The sequence below is a fragment of the Ischnura elegans genome, chromosome 4 (genome assembly GCF_921293095.1).
Source record: "Ischnura elegans chromosome 4, ioIscEleg1.1, whole genome shotgun sequence".
NCBI classification, from domain to species: domain Eukaryota; kingdom Metazoa; phylum Arthropoda; class Insecta; order Odonata; family Coenagrionidae; genus Ischnura; species Ischnura elegans.
The window spans coordinates 40690904-40712920 of record NC_060249.1 but is presented as its reverse complement, the minus strand read 5'-3'; the positions used below and the strand labels follow the sequence as shown (position 1 = coordinate 40712920).

Genomic DNA, 22017 nt, shown 5'->3' with positions numbered 1-22017 from the left:
TTGCCATATATGCTTTTATGTATTATTAAATGACCAAGTGAATCATTGCCTGCTCTTGTATCTTAAAGTGTTTTTTCTGCCTATTTGTAATAAGAATGAATAATTTTCTTACTTAAAAGAATATAATTAACCAATTTTAAGGTGAAATACTTAGTTTCATCATTAAAGTCGTCTATATACCAGAATTATAAAGCATTATGTATTAGCATAAATTTGTCGTTATTTCTGAGGGCGTGGGATGACCTTACATATGGGTCAAGGTAATGCGTGTGCTATTCTCAGCGTATGGCATTGATATCTCACTGCCAAGACACAAGTGTCAAGCCGCAGAAATTGGCAATAGATATGGGGATAGTCAATTTAATTGTTTTGGTGTGGCCCATACAAAGAAATCTTTTATCACCAGCAAAAATCTTTCTCCATCGTTCACTCTTTGGTGTATGAAAATTGCACAGATGTAAGCACCCATGCGACGGCAAGCATTGACGACATCGATTGCAGACAGCTCATTGAACTACATTTTACACGGTGCAAGGACTTCAAATCGCTAGGGATCGCAACATGTTAAAAATGTTATATTTCTCGACTGATAACATTTCCTGTTTGACTTTCTGTGACATATTCGCACATTGTAAAGGCCGTTTATCACAGTACTTGGAATTGCCCAATCTGACGTATGTGCGAAGGTGCTATCAAAATTGCATCGTATAAAGTGGTGAATTGCTAGAACATGCGTGGATGCGAGACGGCAAAATAGCCCCTGTTCTAATTTCGTTCATGCAATTCCACGCCATTTTAGAAATGAATGCAGCTCTTACCTGTGCAATTCAGTGCCCAGTAAAACGGCCTTAACGCTATGTGCGTTATTTGCACTCAGCCTACTTGTAATACCACTTGATGGTTGAATGTGACTATTTGGTATAAAATTAAAAAAAATTACTCTTATTAATCAAAAATAGTATTATCATAAATTTCATCTCATGTTTTAGAACCTTAAGACCCCCTAATCGCTCTGCTTAAAATTACAGCACCCGAATCCCGAATGTGTTGTCTGCTGTATGCTCAGAGTAAGGATAGGGTACCTATATATTTCCTCTGAGGTTGTATACTACTATGCGAATAATGGCTCACGCGTTAGGAAATGTTATCCTATTTTATATAATCGACGCGGGTTTAAGCAATATACGTAATTAGCCATCCTTATTCTGTTTCTGACGTTGAAGTGGTCCAAAAGAGTGGTTGATGTAAGTTATCAAGGTATTTGAATAAGAGCCAAAGAGATACGATTTCGGGCGTCATTTGTTTACTCGCATGCGGCTACCGTCATCCAATTTAAGATTTTGATTTCTGTAGAAATGTTACACATGAAGTTCGATGAAGCTGTGGAAATGTAGCAAGTGGTGATATTAAAGTCTGCACCTATTGTTACTCATTCTCAAATTATTTTATTGCACGCATAATGGATGAGTTAACTGTCAATCGTTCCATTCCAGCAACCGATAAACTGAGCTGTTGAGAGAGTTGGCTGAAAATAGTGATGTATGGAGACTTCTCGTGTATTGGCTAATTAAAAAAGACATGAGGTTACAGTTGATTCCCATGCGTTTTGTTTTCATCAAGAGAAAAGGAAATTTTGATCTTGACGTGTGAAAACTATCGGGCATAAGAGGTTGGACTTCGGGTGTAAAAGTATTATTCATGACTTTGACGGAACGTTTTGTAACTAGATTAGGATGCTATTTCATTGTGACCTGGATGGTGAAAGGTTAACTGCTCCGTGTGAATGCTTGATCATATATGGTCCTTCATGCTGTTAGTGTTAATGATAACAACCCCACCTCTTAACATCCGACGTATTGGGTACGTGTCTCTGGCATATAAATCGACCTTAATTGCAAGTTTACCTTGAATCATGATTGCTGGGAGAGTTCCTGAATTAGTTATTGGGTGAGTATTCTAACACTGGATCATACCTCGGACTGAGATTTAAAATCCGAGATTGATTGAGATTTTGTGGTGTAATGCGACGTTTCTCTTTAAAGGCTCCTTATTATTGGATCAGTTGCTGTTATCATCTTACTGACGATAACATTGAAGTCTTTACCTGGCTATGAATATGGAGATGATAAAGTATTATTTACACTTCAAGACAGTTGGGTATTCCGGCTATTCCTCAACATTCTTGGTTATGCAACGATATTTATGCCCGGTTACTTTATATTTAAGTATATCAAAGCCTCAAGATACCTTGAAAGAAAAGGTATGTGTTTGTTTCCCCTGCGTATTGCCTACCCTTTCTGAGTATTATTGTTAAATGGCATTCACCTACAAGTTGGTGGTAAACTTCTTGGCGTCTCTTTTAAATCCAACAGGTAGTGGCTGCTTTCCGTCTGTGATACGAATGTGCATTGTGGGTCGTTGGTCGAATTCAGATGCAACTACAGAACCATGGGTAGCCTCCAGTACCTCTAATCATGCCCACGCACCACGTTCTGCTCTCCATGAGGCAGGCCTGGTCATGTTGTGCTTCATTGGACTACAAGCGAGTTACCTTACTTGGGGAATCTTGCAAGAAAAAGTTATGACTCAGGTAATAAATAGGTTTCAATTTGTGAGTTTGTTTTGTTTTATCATTTTTTTTTACTTTAGTTATATTTGGATAATAACATCATTTTTTAAATCAAGTTTCATCTATGCTTACCCTAGCCTTCCTAACTAGTAAACTTGTTTAATTTCATTACATATTACAGTGTGACTTAATTATAGGATTTTACTTTTAACGGGATATGTTCCGTTAATTAGCCTATCTTAGTGAATTTTTGGAATATTTATGGATACCATACCCTCCCCTGAAAGACTATGCTAAGGGAGGAAATTTTAAGGCTTATTTAGCTGCCAATCTTAGCCAAAAATCCTATTTACTGTCATTTATTGTTGATCTTGCTGCCACCTGATGTTATATGAGAGTAGAACCACCCATCAGCTCAAAAATTTGATTCCACAAAAGCTTGCAGTGATTTTTTCAACTGCTGTGAAAGCTTATAATAGTGGATACACACAAAAAGTATCGTCTTATTTTTTTTAAATGAGTAACAAAAATGATATCAATATTGATGTTGCCTAGCCATTTGGAGAAACAGAGCCTGCTGAATTGATAAACACAGGAATTTACTTGGTTTTGAACAATGCAATCTTTGTGTATGACGTTATTGAATAATTCATATTCAAGGAAGTAACCATGAATACTCAGCAGTGTACCTTTATAGAGTCCCCCACTACTGTATACATACATAGCATTGCAATCATTTGCAGGGTTGGATCCAGGATTTTTTTTCTGGGGGGAGGTGGGTTACAAGGGTCTGACATGTCTTCTCATATTTGAGATTAAAAACAAAATACAACAATTACTGCAGAAAATATTCTTTATTTTGATATGAAAGTTGTTAATATTAAATTAAATGATTGAGGCTCCCTAATACTCAAAATAAAACAAATGTAATGATAACCATATTAAAAATCTTGTCTATTTTTTAAGTGTCTTGAAGGACACATGCCCCCCCCCAAATCTGCCTATGGTCGTAAGATTGATGTACTTAATTCCTCCATTTTCTCTATCCCTTGGTAGTTTTTTAACCTCCCTGAGCCTCTTCTTTCTCATATCCTTTTTGATCTGTCTTAGATATATATTTAACCTTTGGTCATCCTCGGGGGACTATCCCATCAATTTTTCATTCCATTATATTTCCCACGTAACTTTTGTATCTCATTGGTGCAAGTGAAATATAAAAATCCAGTGGGGAAAAATCGTTTGGGGAATCATCAGGGGAAATTTTGCCTTGACCAGGTTTTCATTCATCACCACTTTAGATCCTGATGGTGTACCTAGTCTTTCCCTGCTAAAGCATGTAGTAGAAATATGTCGCAATCATTGTCTATCAATGCGTGTCTTTTTCATGTGCCTTCTCTACCACAAAAAATTATTATACTAGATCTCTAGAATTTTTTGGAATAAATACTAGTCGTTCTTAAAATATGTTGTAACGATACACGCCTGCTTATCGTGCATCGTCGAACAAAGATTATGATCTAAGTTCTTAAAGTTACGTGGGTTCTGCGGCTCGTGGTCAAGATGGGAACTCAGAATAAGGATGCAGCTTTGAATGCAATGGCGCAGCAAGGAGATAAAGGACCTTGTACACAGCGTTTGAATATCATACACATTTATTAAACAAAAAAAATGAACATTTTAATTCTTAAACACTAATGAGAGATGGGGGTGATGCAGACTTAGGCGAGACATAAATGACATACATATCACTGCAAAAACGAAATGAATATGCCAAAAATGATGAATACGCAAGAAACAAAAAGAAAGAAATCTCACACCTAATATATGAGGGATGAGATGGCTACTGGAATAAATGCACAGAAATGAGCAAAAATGACACTGAACATTTCAAGAATCGACATGACACGGGCACTCGTTATCTTTCTCATATTGCGACCAAATCCACTGAACTTCATTTTAAGACAGGTTTAGATAAAGTTCGTTGCTTTACTTAAAATATTACAGGCTCCTCGTTCTGTTTTATCAAAATGAATCTGACGTCGATCCTAATGGAATGACAAGAACGGGAGAAACGTGATACAATGGAGACGGTCTTTGGACCAGGAAAGAATGACGTGAGTTTATCTGCGAGACCACTAGGTTATTACGACGACACACATGCACACTGGGGACTTTCTTCGAGGGCATATCGGCTGGCTGGAGCGGGGGAGGATCGGGATTATTTCCCTGTCCCGGGAGAGGATTTAGAGTACTTAAGTATCAAATGGCGGGGCCGAATCCTGGTCGCCGCATCACGATCCGTCAACCGTGGGGAACTGCATCCCGTGGATCCTCAGACATTGTTTTGATGTCTTGATGCGGCAAGGACACTTTCCCATTCCTCACCAGCACTCTGCGCTCTCCTCTCCGGCACGCCTTCTCCGTTGTCACGTTCCCCGACCTCCGAGATGCCGTATGCCCATCTGCAGCAGCCTCGTTCTTTCTGCACCCCCTCGACACATTCACCGTGTCACCTCTGGTCTCCGTCACCTGACCCACACTTGGTCAGTCTCTGCCCAACCTTTCCGCTGGAGATTATTCTCACATCTCTTTAGAGGAATGTCTCCTGCTTTCTGCGGAATCCCCCCGCAAGTTCACCCAATGCCGGGCCTTATATACCCATTTGAACATAACAAGAGACATACTAAATGATACCAGACAAGAAAAAGAGGTCGTTCATTACTTGCTACGATCGCGCGCCAACTTGATCAGGGAAAAGGACAAGACACGAACGCGGAATAAGCCGTGACCAGGCTTTTCGTCACAATGTATTTTTGTGAGTCCTCTAGGCAATGGGTTAATTCCGTAAATCAAGAAAATCCCCATTAAAATTGTTGCTTGACTATTCTTGAACATCATCATATGCATTTTTTTTTAGACATGTTTTGCATCTAAAAATAGCTGCTGCATTACGTTGATTGGGAAAAGTAAATATTGGGTAATTACTGATGTAAGGGTGGGCTCAGTATGCGGTACGAGAACCGTTGGGGTTTGAATCATGTGCAGATTTTTATTTAGACATTTCATAGTTTGTCTTTGATACAAACCTTATCATATTTATCTTTTTAAGGACAGGTGGGGGTGTAACATTTTGAAAATGTGTAATGGAAGTGAAAATTTTGTTTTCTACATTATTGATGATTTTAAAAATTTTGGTTGCAGGAGTACCTTACTGGGTCTGAGGAAAAAGGACAAGGTGGTCATTTTCGAGATTCTCAGTTTTTGGTGTTTGTCAATCGTGTTCTTGCCTTCCTCCTTTCTGGTGCTTACATTTTGGGCTGTCAGTGGAAAAAGGGGGGCACTGAGCCTACCAAAGGGATTCCTTGTCCTCTGTATAAATATGCATATAGTTCTTTTTCAAACTTGGTCAGCTCATGGTGTCAATATGAAGCGCTTAAATACGTCTCCTTTCCATCACAGGTGAGTTGTTTTTTTATCTCATTTTATTGAATAGTTTCACTCATACCAGATTAATCAGTAGGGAAGGAAACCTAGAGTCACCGCCAGATCATACGATGGCTTTCCAGAAAGTAACAGAGGTGTCAGAGTGTTTCTACAGTAAAGTGTTAAAATGAGTATTAAAATTAGCACTGCAATTAAAAATCCTGCCTGTTTTTGTCGGCAAAAATTCACAAACCAATTGAAATTTATCGCTTGAATTGCAATGTGCACTGTCAAGGAATAATCAATCAGAAAATTAACATGCACGATACAAAACGAGTATAGGGGAAACCTCAGCAAGGTGGTTTTGTTTCTCTGTGACAATGCTCGTCCACACCCGGCCAATCGAGCCCGAGAGCTCTTGGATGGGAAGTTATCAATCAAACACAGTACAACCCAGGTTTGGTGCTGAGGGACTACCGGGACTACCTGTTCCCAGCGTGGCAGATGTGGCTTACAATGCAATGATTTGGCACTGACGCTGAACTGCATGCTGGTGTACACAAACCAGTGGTTGAACTTGGTGGCGGTAGATTACTATGGAGAAGGTATTGAAAAGCTTGTACCACGTTATGATAATTGCCTCAATGTAAGTGGCATTATGCAAAAAAATAGCCAAAGAGTTTAAATTCAAAATGTATATGATAAAAATTGTTAATTGCACTTAATTTTTTATTTCAAAATTCTGTTACCGACTTTCTGGACAGCCCTCGTATTAACATTGCAGTGTGATGGAAAATAAAATTTTAAGAAAATTGAGAATTCCTGGAACTATTTATGGTTTGCCTTATAATAATAGTTGTTTTATAATAATTACTTAACAAATGTCATGTACATTAATTTTATTCTGAATAGGAGATAAAATATACTTAAATGATTCAACTCTGGGTGTTTTAGTGCTAAATGCCAAGAAGACAGTGTTATTCCCTTGTTATTAAGCCTGAATCACTCAGTCATTTTTTCTATCTTTCAGAATGATAGCTCTCTCTCGACCCATTGTTTTCTGAATCATACAATCATTCCCTCAGTCCCTTTTTCCATCGCTTAAGCCACCACTTTCCATGTTTATAACTTTCATTCCATTAAAATCCATGCTTGCCATTCCAATCACTGTCAAAAGCTATGTGTTCTGGGGCCGTATTCTGTATCTCCAAACCGATCTGTGCGACACTGATTTGTCGGGTGGGACGTCACACCGACTCCCGGCAAGCAGTGGTGTGATTCTGTACGAACCCGATTGGTGTGGCACCGACGTGAGATCGTCGGTAGCTGTACCGACAGCAAAAAGGTGTCGGTACGGCCACTGACTAGTGGGTTTCATGAATGGTGCACATTGTACGTTTTATTTTGTTTTTACCTCATCACCGAGTAAATAATGAGGTTTGCTGCAATGTTATCGTTTTCTGCCCCTTTGAATAGGCCACTTTAATTCACTGTGTCATCATCTATATTGAATACCTTGACAGAAATATAAGATATTGGTTAATAAACATGAGGTTTGCCACCATATAATGACTTTCTCTCATTTATGTTATCACTTTCACTCGCTTGTCATAGGATTTATTTCTCTCTATCATCATTTATTTTCTCCTTTGACTTAAAAAAATATATTTTTGATTAAATATGAGTTTTGCCGCAATGTTATCACTTTATCTCACTCTGAATAGGCGACTATTATTTCACTCAATCATCATTTGGCGTTTCTCTCGACATAGAAATAAGATCTTTTTATTTAAATATGAAGTTTGCCGCAACAGTATCAGTTTCTTTCATTTGTAATAGGCAACTATATTTCATTTTATCGTCAGCCATTGATTCCCTTGGTGATAAAAGAAGATATTTGTTAATATGTATGAGGTTTGCTGCTATATTATCATTTTCTCTCCCTTGGAATGCACAACTTATACATATGTATTTCACCCAATCACAATTTCTTTACTTCCTCGTCATTACACTTCTTTTAATTACACCCAGCTCCATATTTTTATTACAATTTCCTTGCTTGTTCCTCTAATATAACATTTACATTTGCTTTTGAATCCTACGTTCACGTTCCATGGTATGTGATTTTCGTCTGCAACGGTGCCAATGGCATAACCGTCCGTTGATAACATTTAGACGGAACTTACTTAAAGACAACTATATTACGGAGTCATGAATAAATAGCAATATATACGGAACTTATATATAAAAAAAGAAACTACGATCTCAAGGATAGTTTCAATAACTCATTCCAGCAACAACAATCTCCATCACATACAAACTATATTTTGATATTTTAATATTGTTTCCTTCGATTCTATAGGTACAGAATTACTACCACACATTATAAAAGCATTGTTAACAACTTATCCAATATCGGTTTTTTTAATCTAACAATAAGTCATAATTTCAGCAAATAAAAAGATTTAAAACGACAACAACAAACTGTGCCATTGAGTCTTCGCTTGTTTTTACCCATCTTTCATTGGTGGAGACACGTTAGATGACTTCTAACTTCGGATATATTCGGATTTTCCCGGTTTGGGAAGGAGGAGGAACCGTACCGGCTGGTTTGAAACCGATGACCTTACAGAATCGCTGAAAGTGCCGTCGTCGGTACGGAAACCGTTGTCGGTACGGAATGATGTCCAGTTGGTGGGCTTGAAAGGGAAGCCGATCGGTGCGGTACCGACGAAATACAGATTACGGCCCCAGATTGGCTGAAGACAGTACTGGCAATGATTTCAGTGATGATAACAGGGACTTGCAAATTGATGGAGAAATGGATGGGATTTCCATCCTATGTGTCAACGTGGAAAATGATTGTGAGAAATGGTCATTTTTTTCTGCCATAATTTCATTATTCACTGGAGCTATGCATCAAAAGGTATGGAAAAATAATCGTGAGATTCAGGATTTTTATGTAAAGCCTTCGACATCCTGGCACCCCATGCCAGGCACTTATTTGGGTTTTTCATGAATGTGTTTACTGGAAAGGCTTTTAGGAAGGGAAATAGGATAGTGTCTAATACATAATTGAAAATTAGCATATATTAGTTTGAAATTGTTTCACCATATCAAAATTGTCTGTTTTTATTTTAATGTGCTGTCTTCTAATGCTTTTTAGGTGCTGGCTAAGGCATGTAAGATAATTCCTGTTATGCTTGTAGGGCGAGTAATGTCCCACAAACGTTATGAACTGTATGAATATGTTACAGCAGTTCTTATCACAGTGGGAATGGCTTTTTTCATGCTAGGAAGTGCTGCAGACCATCCAGGTAATTTATTTAATGAAAATGACCTTGAAGAGGTGTACAGTAGTTAAGTACATCTCATAGTTCTGGGCAATGAATAAAGGCGAAAAATAATTCGTCCATATAATTACTAGCTATATGGAATCTTTCAGTTATAATGTAGAGCTTGGTTTGTACCTGGGCTATTGATAAACTAAATCATAGACTACTCGAATTACTTACAAGTTGGGTTATTAGCAGCCCCCTGCTCAATTAATTCAAAGTATCTAGGCAAGGTTGCAAGTAGTGTGTTAATAAAAGCTGTAGTGTTTAATTTTGGCTAGATTTTTAGCTGTAATATTGATTTATTGCAACATTACAAAGTTGTTTTAGTTCAAGTGTTCAAATAAATTCATCTGTGTGATAGCTTACAGCTTTTATTTGTCACTGAAGTCTAAACCCAAAAGTGAGCTTAGCACCCCTATGTTCATATGTCAATCAGCCATCTGCAACCAAGCGCTGAAGAAAAGAATTCAGCTTTTTTCCAAAGAGCTTAATTTGTAGGAAAAATGATGTTTTCTGCTATCAGCTTAAACTCTGTGGCTTATTATTTTTATTACAGTTCCATTGTTTATATTGGTTTTCATTTCTCATTATCCCTGAAGCTTTGCATAATTTTTAACTTGCAGGTTTGGGCAGTAGTGGGTTATACAGTGATATTTTGAAAATTTTTCCATCTTGGATCGTTATGTCAGCATGTAAATTTTTTTTATAAGAGGCAACTTTTACCTGAGATAAAGCGTTTGTGTAATTTCGATTATTCCATGTGCCATAACCTACTACATAAATAATTATTTAAACTGAACTGCTATATTAGTACAGTAAAATTTGATTTTACACACTTTGATTTTACATCAAGTCTCGTTTTTACGCTGTGCAGGGTTCCCTCTCAACCGTGAATAAGCCGTGAATTTCGTCTACCGTGAAAAAACCTGGAAAAAGCCGTGAATTTCGCCATGAAACCTTAAAAATATCTCAATCTTGACAATAATACTATGATTGTCTGATCAAATTCGATATGTTAATCATGTTTCATGGTCAGGCACGCGCAGACTTTTAGTCTACGCATTTCTCTACACACGAATATTCGAAGTGTAGTAATTGGTCCGTACTATATGACGGCATGTCGACCGATATTTTTCATTTTAATGGCAGAAGTCTGTTATTTTGTCTAAGCATTTCAATTTAAGTGATAGCTTGGGATGGACTTGTATTCGAAAAAGGACGAATGAAATAATTTGCATTTCTAATGGACCCAGAATGAACCATTTACGAAAATTATCTGATTTGTAACTCGAAGTTTGGTTCCCACACAAAATTAGGGCACATGCCATATGCTTCGAAATATGAGTTTGCCATTGGAATTTACTAAAGGCAAATAGGCTTTCAATTTATGGCAATAGCTCAATAGACTACGCTCGCCTCGTTTGAATTTATGTGAATAATAAAGTAAAAGTGAAAATAATGTGTTTCAGCGGGTATTTATTTTGTCTTTATATATTTAAAACCCAGTGCATTATACAGTGGAACCCCGATCTATCGTTCCTGCATTCATCGTTTTCCCGCATTCATCATTCGCTGTTACTTGTCTCAAATAAAGTTCCATAAAGGCAATGTAATTTTATCCTGCATCCATTGTTCTCTGAAGTATCGTTTTCCCGCATTGATCGTTTGAAGATCCCGGTCCTGTCGTATAATATTCCCGCATCCATCTTTAAACAAAAATGAGGCGAAGTGTTTACAACGTGTTGTTTGTGGCTAATAACGACAGACACCCCCAGGAGATTGAATTACTATAGGGAGAGGCTGAGTTCCATGGAATAGTTACATTAGCACATTTCCCAAGATCCTCTATCCCCCTCCACTCAGAACTCGCCTCCCCCCCTCTGAAGCTTTCCTCTTCTCCGAAATAAAAAAAAGGTCTCAGCTCGCGCAGGGATCGTATTACGAAGACCTTAGCTTCGAAAAAAATATCAAGTTACACGAGAACAATAGAAACTTGTTTTGTGCTCCCCCTTTTCTCACCCACTGACCTTTTTCAGCCTAACTGCTTCGAAGTTTCCAGTTTCTGGAAGTCAACTGCTGCATGAATCACCTATTAGCCCAAAAGGTGTCTAACAATGAATTTCGGCAATTGGCATTATAATTTTATTGGATTGAAATATTTGTAAAGTGCACGTAATTCAAAAAAGAATGAGACCAAACACGACGTATTTCTAACGTTAATTAAGCATTTAAAACAAGAAAATAGTTGGAAAAATACAATGATGATTTCTGGCGAAACTCGATATCCTCGTAGCCGAGCTTCTCGGCAGTTAATGTGGCATTTTTCCGAAAACAAGATATCAGGTTATTATCAGTTATCAATTTACAAGGTATACTATAAGTCTCACTTGTCAGAGTTACTGACGAAGGGATATCCTCTCAGGATATTTGTTTCACCCTACTAAAAATCCGAATTCATCTGCTCATCTGGCACTACGCTAATTAGAAAAGAATGGGTATCTTTAGGATAAAAAATTTCATGGCGCAGTCATATTCATTACATCAGACAAATTCAAAATAGCAGTGTAAATGCCGAGTGGAGAGCAAACATTTTTTTTAGTGAGGTGGCGTTTTCCCTCAGGATTTTGAAAGAAATATGAGACGAATCAACAATATGACCTAAGTGTCTTGATAAAGAACTATTATTCCTGTTATTATCTAAAATATTGTTTGAAACCTTTAATGAATATCATAATTACTCGCCAAAATCCTGCGTTTCCTGGGACATAGGCAACCTAGCAAAAAAATAAAGCATTGATCGTTTTACCGCATTCATTTTATAATCGTATCGTTATTAAGAAAAATTTTTTTTCCCCTTGTGGAGTTCCAAAAAAGGATGGTAGTCTAAGAATCGTGTTTGTCTTAGATTCTTGCTAATACGGTGTATGTAATTGTTTTTCGATTTATTATGTTCTATAAACAATTTTAATAAAATATTTTCCGTTAAATAAGAAAGATTGGGTAAGGTAAATTTGGTTACTGTGCAGTAATAACAACGTGTGCAAAAAACAATCTCTCGGCTAGGAATTAAAAAAGGACTTCCTGTGCCCGGACGGAAGAAGGTCCGAAGGGTATTCGGCGTCCGGGCAAGAGCACGGTTGGGCTGATCCTTTAGTCGGCCCTGAATTTTGCAAACGATAGATCACGTCATAACAGATATCACTTTTCATTGCGGCGTTAACATTCACGGCCGTTTGTCGCGTACGTTAATTTTCTGTTGATATATGGCCAGTGATTTTCTTATTGTTGGCTCATTAACGGACCGTGAATTTGACGAAATGGAGACTGTGAAAACCTAAAAAAAAACGTGAAAACCTGGAAAAAACCGTGAATTTCATTATTCAGGTAGAGTGGGAACCCTGGCTGTGGCACTCAAGTCCGACCGTAAAGCATAGGGAATTGCAATGGTGAAACTTCGATTTTACATGTTTTCATGATATTACGCAGTTTTTTGATTTTGTGCAGCATAACCCGAGCCCCAAGGAGGCCGCTAATCTTGATTTTACTCTGTTGTCTTTTGGCTTTGCGCAGAACAACCTCATTATTAAAGGTAATTCTGATCTCAATTTCACCTATGTATCGTCAAGTTTCTCAAAGAGTTACGCATGCCTACCGTAGGGTTTGATAGACTGAATCAAAACATAGGTATCGCATTACAATGCGCATCGAACAAAGCTAGACTGATAACAGTAATGCTGCTTTCCCGTTACAAATCATGTTCACACGTGATTACTTCATATGTTGCGTAGAGTAATCACATATGATTGCGGAGTCAGGGCTCCAAGGTCATCGGAACCTCAGGGCCCTGCAGCAATTCATCTGACGTTCAGTAGCTTTCGAGGCAATCCAAGGTTGACTTTCATCCTTCGCCTGGAGCGCCTAGGGAATAATGTGGCTATATATAGTGTTTACGTTCAGGGTTAGAAAATATACTAGAGTAATAAGAAGTTATGTTCTTTATTCATTTCAATCAGTTGAAAAAATAAATTCAGGAACAGTTGACATGACATCGTGCTGTTGAGCGTGAAACTGAAAACATCGCGGCAAATCTAATTAAACAAATCTAATTATTGCTTCCCCACCTGCAGCCTCTCCGTAATTTTTCAGCCTCCTTTACCTACATGAATATCACTCTTGGTTCAAATTTGCCTTGAAAAAGTGACTGGCAGTCGGTCGCAAAACGTCGGGGCTATCTCCTTTACGACACACGGCATTCAGCCGTATGTGAGTTATTTTTAATCATCATGAGCTGCAAAAGCTTCAATCAAGGTTTTTAACTAGTTTTAACACTTTTCATTACCGAAAAAACTTCATATGTCAAATTTTGTAAATTCATGAATTTTCAATATTTTGTTTTTTTTTTATGAAGCAAAGTAATTGTGCTTTCATATTTTGGGGGGGGCTGTCCAGATCCCCCCGACCTCCCTATGCACTGCGCCACAGCCACAGTGCATGCACATGGCATATGTTGAGCTCTCCTTATCTCAATAAAAATGTTTCCATACAGTGAAATATATTTTTATCGATATATATCATTAAATTAAATTGTAACTGCACAATCTGTGATAAAATTGACAGCATTTAGAACAATATTGATTTCACGTGCGACGAGGTGCGGGAACAGAACAAGACAACCGCTCAGCGATCTCGAGAGGAAGGGGTGAGGAGCAGAATCGGGTGAAGGAGAGGTGGAGGGGAAAGAGCGCGATCACCTCCGTCTTTCAACCAACAAGACTATGAATGAGAAAGTCAAGAACGAACCAGTCAGACCTTGCTATTTTGTGACGTTGTTGCCTTCAAAGCGAAGCCGGGCAAGCTACGTGATATATACAGCTAGCGTTTCCATTCCGTCTCAGCTTATTTGAGGGGGCTAATGATACGCTTATTTCTTTTAAAATTGTGCTGTTTAACCAATGTTGAGTATTAGTGTATCTAGTTGTAACTAGAAAACTTAGAGGCAATCCATTAGAGCTGAAAAAAACTAAGATATCATCAGAAATGCGTCGCGTTTGGTCTCATTATTTTTCAAATCTTGTGCATGTCATCTGATTTCCGAAGCTATTGAGACATGTTTGGGCCCAGCCACAGGAAAGTCACTCACCTAGCATTTGTCCTCCAAAAATGGAGAATTGAAGCAGGTAGGCCGAAAAAGGTCAGTTGGTGAGATGGGGTAGGCATGAAATACGCTTCTATTGTTCTCGTGTAACTTGATATTTTCCTTCGAAGACAATGATTTATGGTCTGTGTCATCTCAGAAACGAAAAAAAACATCAGAGGCCCATGCTGATAATGGGCCGAGGGTGGTTTTCTGGAATCTGCGACGTAGTTACTTTTAACATGGTTATTATCCTACAATGCTGAGATTCCCCCGATGATTGTTCGATCTCTTGGGAAGAGTCACACTATGTGCCAATCGTACTTCTCCTTTTTTATTTTCCGTGGCTAAAATTCTGCTATGTAGCCCCTGCGAGAGCTTTTAAACAAAATGGTCCAGATCCGATGTCTTCCGCGACTTTGGATCCGATGTATCCGATGAAAGTCAATATCTGCTGATATTTGGATTCGAAGTATTCGATCCGACCATCCCTAGTTATCACCTTCAAGTTATTGCTATGCAAGTTCAGTCAGAGTAACGTTTGTAGAATAATATATATTCATGTGGAATGCTGCTGCATTATCATGCATATTTCAAAAGAAATGGCTATAAATATAGAATATAGATAACTTAAATCTTACATTTATAGGAGTGAACTCTTACTGTATAACTTTTTTTTAAATTGCACAGCAAGTCAAGAATTGTCACTACAGAGCCTGCATTTAAATTATATAAGGCTGTTAATTATACCTATGAATAACACAATACCTGCAAGTGAAAATCAAGGCAAACCCATTCAATCTTGTTTGAGACTTGCTTGCTAATGGATTGATGTATGATTCATCGTGAATGTTAAGAATTTTCTCTCTTTTGTTTTGTAGGAGGTCCAGTGACAACTTTTTCTGGCCTGCTTTTACTGGCATGCTATTTGTTCTGTGACAGCTTTACATCAAATTGGCAAGGAGCCCTATTCTCAGCCCATGGAATGCCTCCTGTGCAAATGATGTGTGCTGTTAACTTGTTCTCATGTCTTTTCACTGCAGTTTCACTCATCCAACAAGGAGGTTTTGCTGCATCCATATCTTTTACTGCCAAAGTAAGTACATATTACTTGCATAACTCTTTCAAATAAAAGGAGTCATACTACATAGTGCTTGATAATACGAAAGCCAGTCTAGTGAAAAAATTAGCAATAAATTTGAAATTAGCACTTCTCAAAAAAATAGCTTCTCAACTTTAAGGGGTTATTAAAAAAATTAGGGTGGACAGGTCCCTATTTATCATTCTACTGGAGAACTAACCCCTAACTTCTGTGCACAGTATTGAAATCAAGTTTAGTGGTTTCTTAGCTGCCTCAGTGTCTTCACAGAGAGTGAAGTTAAATCTCTATTCCATATTACACCCATGTTATACCTCATGGCAAGATGTCTTCTTCCATGATTTACAGTTTGAAATAAGAAATCAATGGTAAAAAGTTCATAAAACTCAAAAAAGACTGCAAAGCAGCCTGTTCCTAAAATTTCTTAAATAAAAAGGTATACAGTGGAACTTCGATCTATTGTTTTTCAAGGGGATGAATGAAAAAAACTATGAATGCAGGAATGTTTGACTAGGTTGCCTATGCAGCAGTAAAACTCAGGATGTTGGCGAGTATTTGTGATTTCCTTTAAAGGATTCAAACAGGAATTTAGCTGATTAATGGAATATTTTAATTTTATGGAAACAATTTGGCCATAAAGTTGATTCAACTAACATCTCTCTGAAATATCCTAAGGGGACACACCACCTTGAAAAAAAATGATTGCATGCCATCTCGGCATTTACACTGCTACGATGGATTATTGTCTGATTTATACATTATTATCTACCAAACACCATTTCAGCGGCACCCCCATCTGATACTCGGCTTCATCCAACTTCCTATTTTCAACAGGTAGCTCGCTTTACTCCCTCTCCTACTGTCAAGTGCTAGTGGACAATCCGAGGCGTTTTCCAAAATACTCGCGCTTCTCCACCGGATTTTCTTCAATTATTTTCAGTCCATCTTTGGAAGTTCTCACGAGATAAGAAGATGAATTTGAATTGCTATCAGGGAGAAACCAAATATCCTGAGAAAATATCCCTTTGTCTGTGACTGTGACAATAGTGATTTATAGCATAACTATAAAAATTGTAACTTGATATATGGTTTCGGAAAAAAATACAGCATCAACTTCCAAGAAGCTTAGCTGCGAGGATATCGAGTTTCGCCAGAATGCTAAGTCTCCATCGTATTTTTAAATTTATTTCCTGCGTAAAATGCTTAAATAAAGTCAGAAATATGCCGTGTTTGGTCTTATTCTTTTTTAAATTACGCTCACATTACTAATATATCAATCTAACAAAGGTGTGATATCAATTGCCGAAAGTCATTGTTAGATATCTTTTGGGCTAATAGATGACTCATGCAGCGGATGACCTCCAGAACTTGGAAGCAGGTATGCAGAAAAAGGTCAGTGGGGGAGAAAGAGGGAAGGGTGAAACACGATTCTATTACTCTCCTGTAACTTGATATTTTCTTTTGAAGCTTTTGATTTATGTCCTTCGTAATACGAACCGTGTTCGAGCTGGGGCCTTTTGTTTGATTTCGGAGAGGAGGAAAGGGTCGGAGGAGGGGCTAAGGGCTGATGGATGGAGGGGGGTAGCGGATTTTGGGAATCGTGCTACATAGTTACTATCCCACCGCACTGAGGTTCTCCTGGTGGGGAAAACCGGGGATTTTTGGAGTTTTTCACCAGATCTATTTCGGTTCCCCACGTCGAACTCTTTTCATTGCTCTAATCCACGAATTTGATGTAGTTCGTCAACTTCCGTAAAAGACTAGAGTTCTCTGCATTTTTCCGAGTCAACTACCAATGACGTGCGTGTGACAGTGTTTGATGCGAAATTCAAAGTATTCGAGGTATTCGAGATAGTATCTTTAGCATAATTATTTGAGATCTCAAATATCGAATACTTTCTAGTATTCGAGGTATTCAAGTATTCACGGATACTATTCACACATCTCTAATTATTTGTTATTTATTCTATCGCGAGTATTCACAGGTGGTTTTACTAGCTCTAGACCCACATATAGTGGCCAAGATGCCAATAATCTCTCCTTTAAAGGTCACCACTGGGCCTCCTGACAATGAGGTCATAACATATCATACATAAAAACTAGAGAACCTCTACCATCAGAGAAAAACCTGAGATTACGATAACCAACTGTTGACCTGTTCTTTTGGAAGAGTACACTATTCCAGCACATTATATAAAGTCCGTAACTCCAATAGTAAAAAATGACTGCCTCAAACCCCTTGCAAAATGGTGCTCTACATGTTCCTTTAACACCAGCATATGTGGCTTTATGAATTTTTACCCAATTGTGATGTAACTATGTACTCTTAATGAAATAATTAAATATATTTTCTCCTCAGAAATAAGTAAGATATCAATAAAGAGATAGTTAAACATGGCACTTTTTCACTGTGCTATCCTGTGTCATTTAGTTTATGTTTCTTGGTATGTGTTGTTCAATTGTTGTATTGTTCAAGTTCATGTTTCTTGGTATGTGTTGTTCAATTGTTGTATTGTTCAAGTTTTTATTGTTTATTAGTTGACTTATTTTTGCCAGGAGGAATACATACTACTGTAGAAATGGGACAAATTTTAAAATATTTAGCTTGTGAATTCGGTACTAATTTTTTCTCACCAAATTTTTCACTTCATTTATTAATTTGGCAGAAACTTAATTCTACATTGTGATTTTTACTTACAGTATCCTAAGTTCCTCTTTGACTGCCTAGTGTTGTCAGTGTGTTCTGCTGCTGGCCAGCTGTTCATCTACTTCACGATTGCACAATTTGGAGCAGTGGTGTTTGTTATAATCATGACCATAAGACAGGTAGGAATAAATATATTTATATATTCTATTAATTTTTGCTAAATAATCAACTGATTATAAGTAGACCTCACCAGCTTCTCTTTCTGTTTACTTTTGCCAATACAATATTGCATCTTCGAGAGCTAAAATTTTCAACAGGTGGTAGTGCTGAAGTTTGCAAAATCTCTCTACATATATCCTTTATCCACAGTAACATTTCTTCAGAAGGTTATTGATCATGAAATCTGATGAGTCCCTGGTCTTATGTTAATTTAATCAGGTTTTTTAATACCATTTCTAAAATATTTTTTTTTTTTTAATAATATATAATTTATTCCATTTACAATCAAATATTACATTTTAGAACATACTTAAATATTTTGGAATATATAGGTACCCCTTTTAGTAGTTTTGGGGCTACCATCTTAAACTTTTTACATAGGTCTGGTGCTAGCACACATGAGAAGTAAAATTTCTTTGTATTCAGTTATTTGTTCTATTGCCAATTGCATTCATTATTACAAAACGTATTTCAAATATTTGGACAAGGATAACTATTTTTCTTATTTTTCTTATATAAACGCATAATTACATACATAGAATATACAATATACCTTTTATTGTAAACTTTTTAACCCACCTTTCTTAGTAGAAACTCTACTTCCTCACACATCATAAGCCATTTTTTAACTGCAGATTTAAATCCCCATCTTTTTTCCGAGTTTGCTACATTACTCGGCAACATGCTAAACAATTTAGGCCCTAAGTAATTGTATGACTGTCGATAAATTTCGGTCGTCATTTTAGATAGTGATGTGGACATCCCTTAGCGAAAAGGTAATACAAGGTAAAATAGGAATTGAAGTATCTCATATGTGCCTGCTGTTTGGCTCTGGTACATTTTGGTACTGATTTCACTATGTTTCTTTTAGATATGCATGCAGGCAAAGCGTCATGCATCTCAAAGTATTTATAGGGTAGGTGCAGTGGCGGATACAGATGGGGGGCGCAGGGGGCGCGCGCCCCCCCCTTGCGGGTCCGTCTGTATTGCCGAACATTGCAAAACCACAATTGTAACTTTTTTATATCATAAGATGGCATTGTCTTTTACATGCTTATAATCACTTTCAAATAAAATTTTTATATACTTTGCCTGTGACTTGATCATCTCTTATTATTATAAAAGTAAAGACAACTCAAGATATGTTGCGCCCCCCCCTTGAGTTTTTTCTGTATCCGCCACTGGGTAGGTGAGCCATAACCATGCTCATACAAGTTGAATTTTTAGTTAGTCCTTCGGTGACATTGATGTGGGCTGAGAAAAGCCTCGGATAGCAGAAATTTCATGTCCTTGTGGGTAAAAACTGTTGATGGGGAGGATAAATATGGTAAAAATTGGTTCCTGAGTATAACATTACTATATTTATTGTCGTAAATAGTTTTATGCAATTTTTTTACTAGGGTTTTTTATTCTACAGGGCCTGGCTATTTTACTCTCCTGCATCATCTATCATCACCAAATAACTGCTGTTGGCATCATTGGAATATTTATCGTGTTTGTGTCTGTTTTCCTGCGAATATATTGTAGCCATCGTTTGAAAACCATTAAGCGACTTAGCCAAATATCAGCTGCATCAAAAGTGTGACTCATGTGGTTTATTGAAGATAAGGTATCAACCAAAGTTAAGTACATATAGTGACATATATCTGCCATTGATCATTCTTTTTTAAACCTTTCCTATGTGTGAATTATTTCACAGTTATCATGTGATTTTGGTTATTGAGTTGGGTAGTGTTTGATATACCTTGTCATGCAGTCGGAACTTAAAATATTCTTCTTGAGTCTCCAATAGTACACATTGTTACCTAAGTATAATTTTTAGGCTATGGGATAGTAGCTATTATTTTTTTAATCATCAAAAATTTATATTAAAGAAATCATGTCAATTTTAAGGTTTGAAAATGTTATGTAGAAACTATAATATAACCTATAATTCTTCATTTTAATCGGCTACCTTTGTTGGTAAGATAATATCCAAATAATATTTATTCATTGTCATCTTACAGAAAACTGGTATTATAGCCTTGGTTTGGCTACAGTCATCAAAATTTTTTTAATGTGAAGATGTTTATTATTTTAGGTTCCCAAAGTTGAATTGTTTGTATATTTTTTATTAACCATTTCCCATATTTTTTATTTTTCATAAGAAAATACTTCTCTTCACGGAATTGTTTTTTAATTGGTCAACAAATACTTTATTAAATACTTGTTTTTTATGTTTAAGCCCTTGATATTTTGGCCTGATTTTAGGGAAAGAGGAAAGAATACAAATGGACGAAATGGGAAAAAAATTCTTGCTCCGCATATGAAAATGTTTTAACAGTAGGCTTCAACTATGTTTGGCAAATTTTTAAGTGATTAGCTAATCTATTTTGTGGTCTATTTACCGTATTTGCACGAATCTGAGATGACGTTTTTTTCCCTCCTAACTCCTGCAGAAAAGAGGGTTCGTCTTACAATCGGATGCAAAATTCTCGACGCCAATCGGGTTGCATAATTTACGTCGGAAAAAATTATGGATACCTGAGTTTGCCACCTGATAGCTACACAACGAAAAATCAACGTCAAAAATAGCTGAACAGTAATTTAGCTTATTTAATTTTGCGTTCAAGTAAAAAAAAATTTCCATTTTTAGGCATGAGGCAAAGATTCGGTGCGTGCCGATCAGTCGCCGGTTGCACTTCTGCCGTGTCCGCGAGATTGCCCGCTTTACCCTGGGTTCAGCTCCATTCAAGTTAGAGCTTGATCAACTCACAAAATGTTCGTGTAATTGGTTAAAATTTACCTAAATTGTAACGTGGCGAAACTCGATATCCTCGCAGCTGAGCTTCTCGTAAGTTGACGCCTTATTTTTTTCCGAAAACATATATCAAGTTACAATTTATGAGTTGTGCTATAAATCTCTATTGTCACAGTCACAGACGAAGGGATATTTTCTCAGGATATTTGGTTTCTCCCTGCTAGCAATTAGAATTCATTTGCCCTTATGGCGCTACACTAATTATAAAAGAATGGGCATCTTAACGACAAAATATTTCATTACACAGTCATATGGTCATGCTTCACCCTCTGCAGTATGCTCTACATAAGCCATACGCGATAGCATCAGCTCCAAACTTCACCTCGTATGAGTGGTTCCCTACTTTCCAGGGTGGCTTGACTTCAAAGCACCGAGTGTTATCCACGTGAGTTTAATAAAGTCAGGTTTCATTTTCACTCGTTTAATTTAATTCGTCTTCGGACCATGGCCCCTCCGAAGAAACTATTGAGAACTTTAAGAGATGGACTGAAAATAATTGAACATGAAGAAAAGAATCCGGGCTAGATGCACGTGAATATTGCAGAGCGCCTTGGGTTGTCCGCTAGCACATGACGGTAGGGGTGGGGGTAGGGTGAGCTACCTGGAGAAAACAAGTAGAGAGATGAAGGCGAAGATCCAGGTGGGCGTGCCGCTGACGATAAACGCAACATTGTTCACGCTTTACACACTGCCTCAATTATATTAAAAATATATATATTAGAGAGGTACTATTCTAATAATAGACTACTTTTTGGCCTTTTTGATCCATCTCACAACCAATCACTGCA

General features: G+C 37.4%; 1 protein-coding gene across 2 annotated transcripts; it reads left to right on the top strand.

Moving 5' to 3' along the window:
• Positions 1-1279: 1279 nt before the first annotated feature.
• Positions 1280-20652, top strand: LOC124157331 (adenosine 3'-phospho 5'-phosphosulfate transporter 1). Of its 2 annotated transcripts, XM_046531968.1 has the most exons (9): positions 1280-1411; positions 1494-1947; positions 2043-2260; positions 2373-2590; positions 5771-6028; positions 9159-9309; positions 15346-15560; positions 18264-18389; positions 19847-20652. In XM_046531968.1, exons 2-9 carry the CDS (start codon positions 1913-1915, stop codon positions 20012-20014), a joined length of 1389 nt encoding a protein of 462 aa, XP_046387924.1. In that variant the 5' UTR covers positions 1280-1411; positions 1494-1912; the 3' UTR covers positions 20015-20652. The 2 variants fall into 2 exon arrangements, with proteins under 2 accessions (XP_046387924.1, XP_046387923.1); XM_046531967.1 differs by having other exon boundaries at positions 1280-1947.
• Positions 20653-22017: the final 1365 nt, after the last annotated feature.

Coding starts and splice junctions, on each gene's coding strand:
- LOC124157331 (XM_046531968.1), top strand. CDS start 1,913: ATGATTGCTGGGAGAGTTCCTGAATTAGTTATTGG. Junction 1,948..2,042: donor GTTCCTGAATTAGTTATTGG/GTGAGTATTCTA, acceptor TTCTCTTTAAAG/GCTCCTTATTATTGGATCAG. Junction 2,591..5,770: donor AAGAAAAAGTTATGACTCAG/GTAATAAATAGG, acceptor TTTTGGTTGCAG/GAGTACCTTACTGGGTCTGA.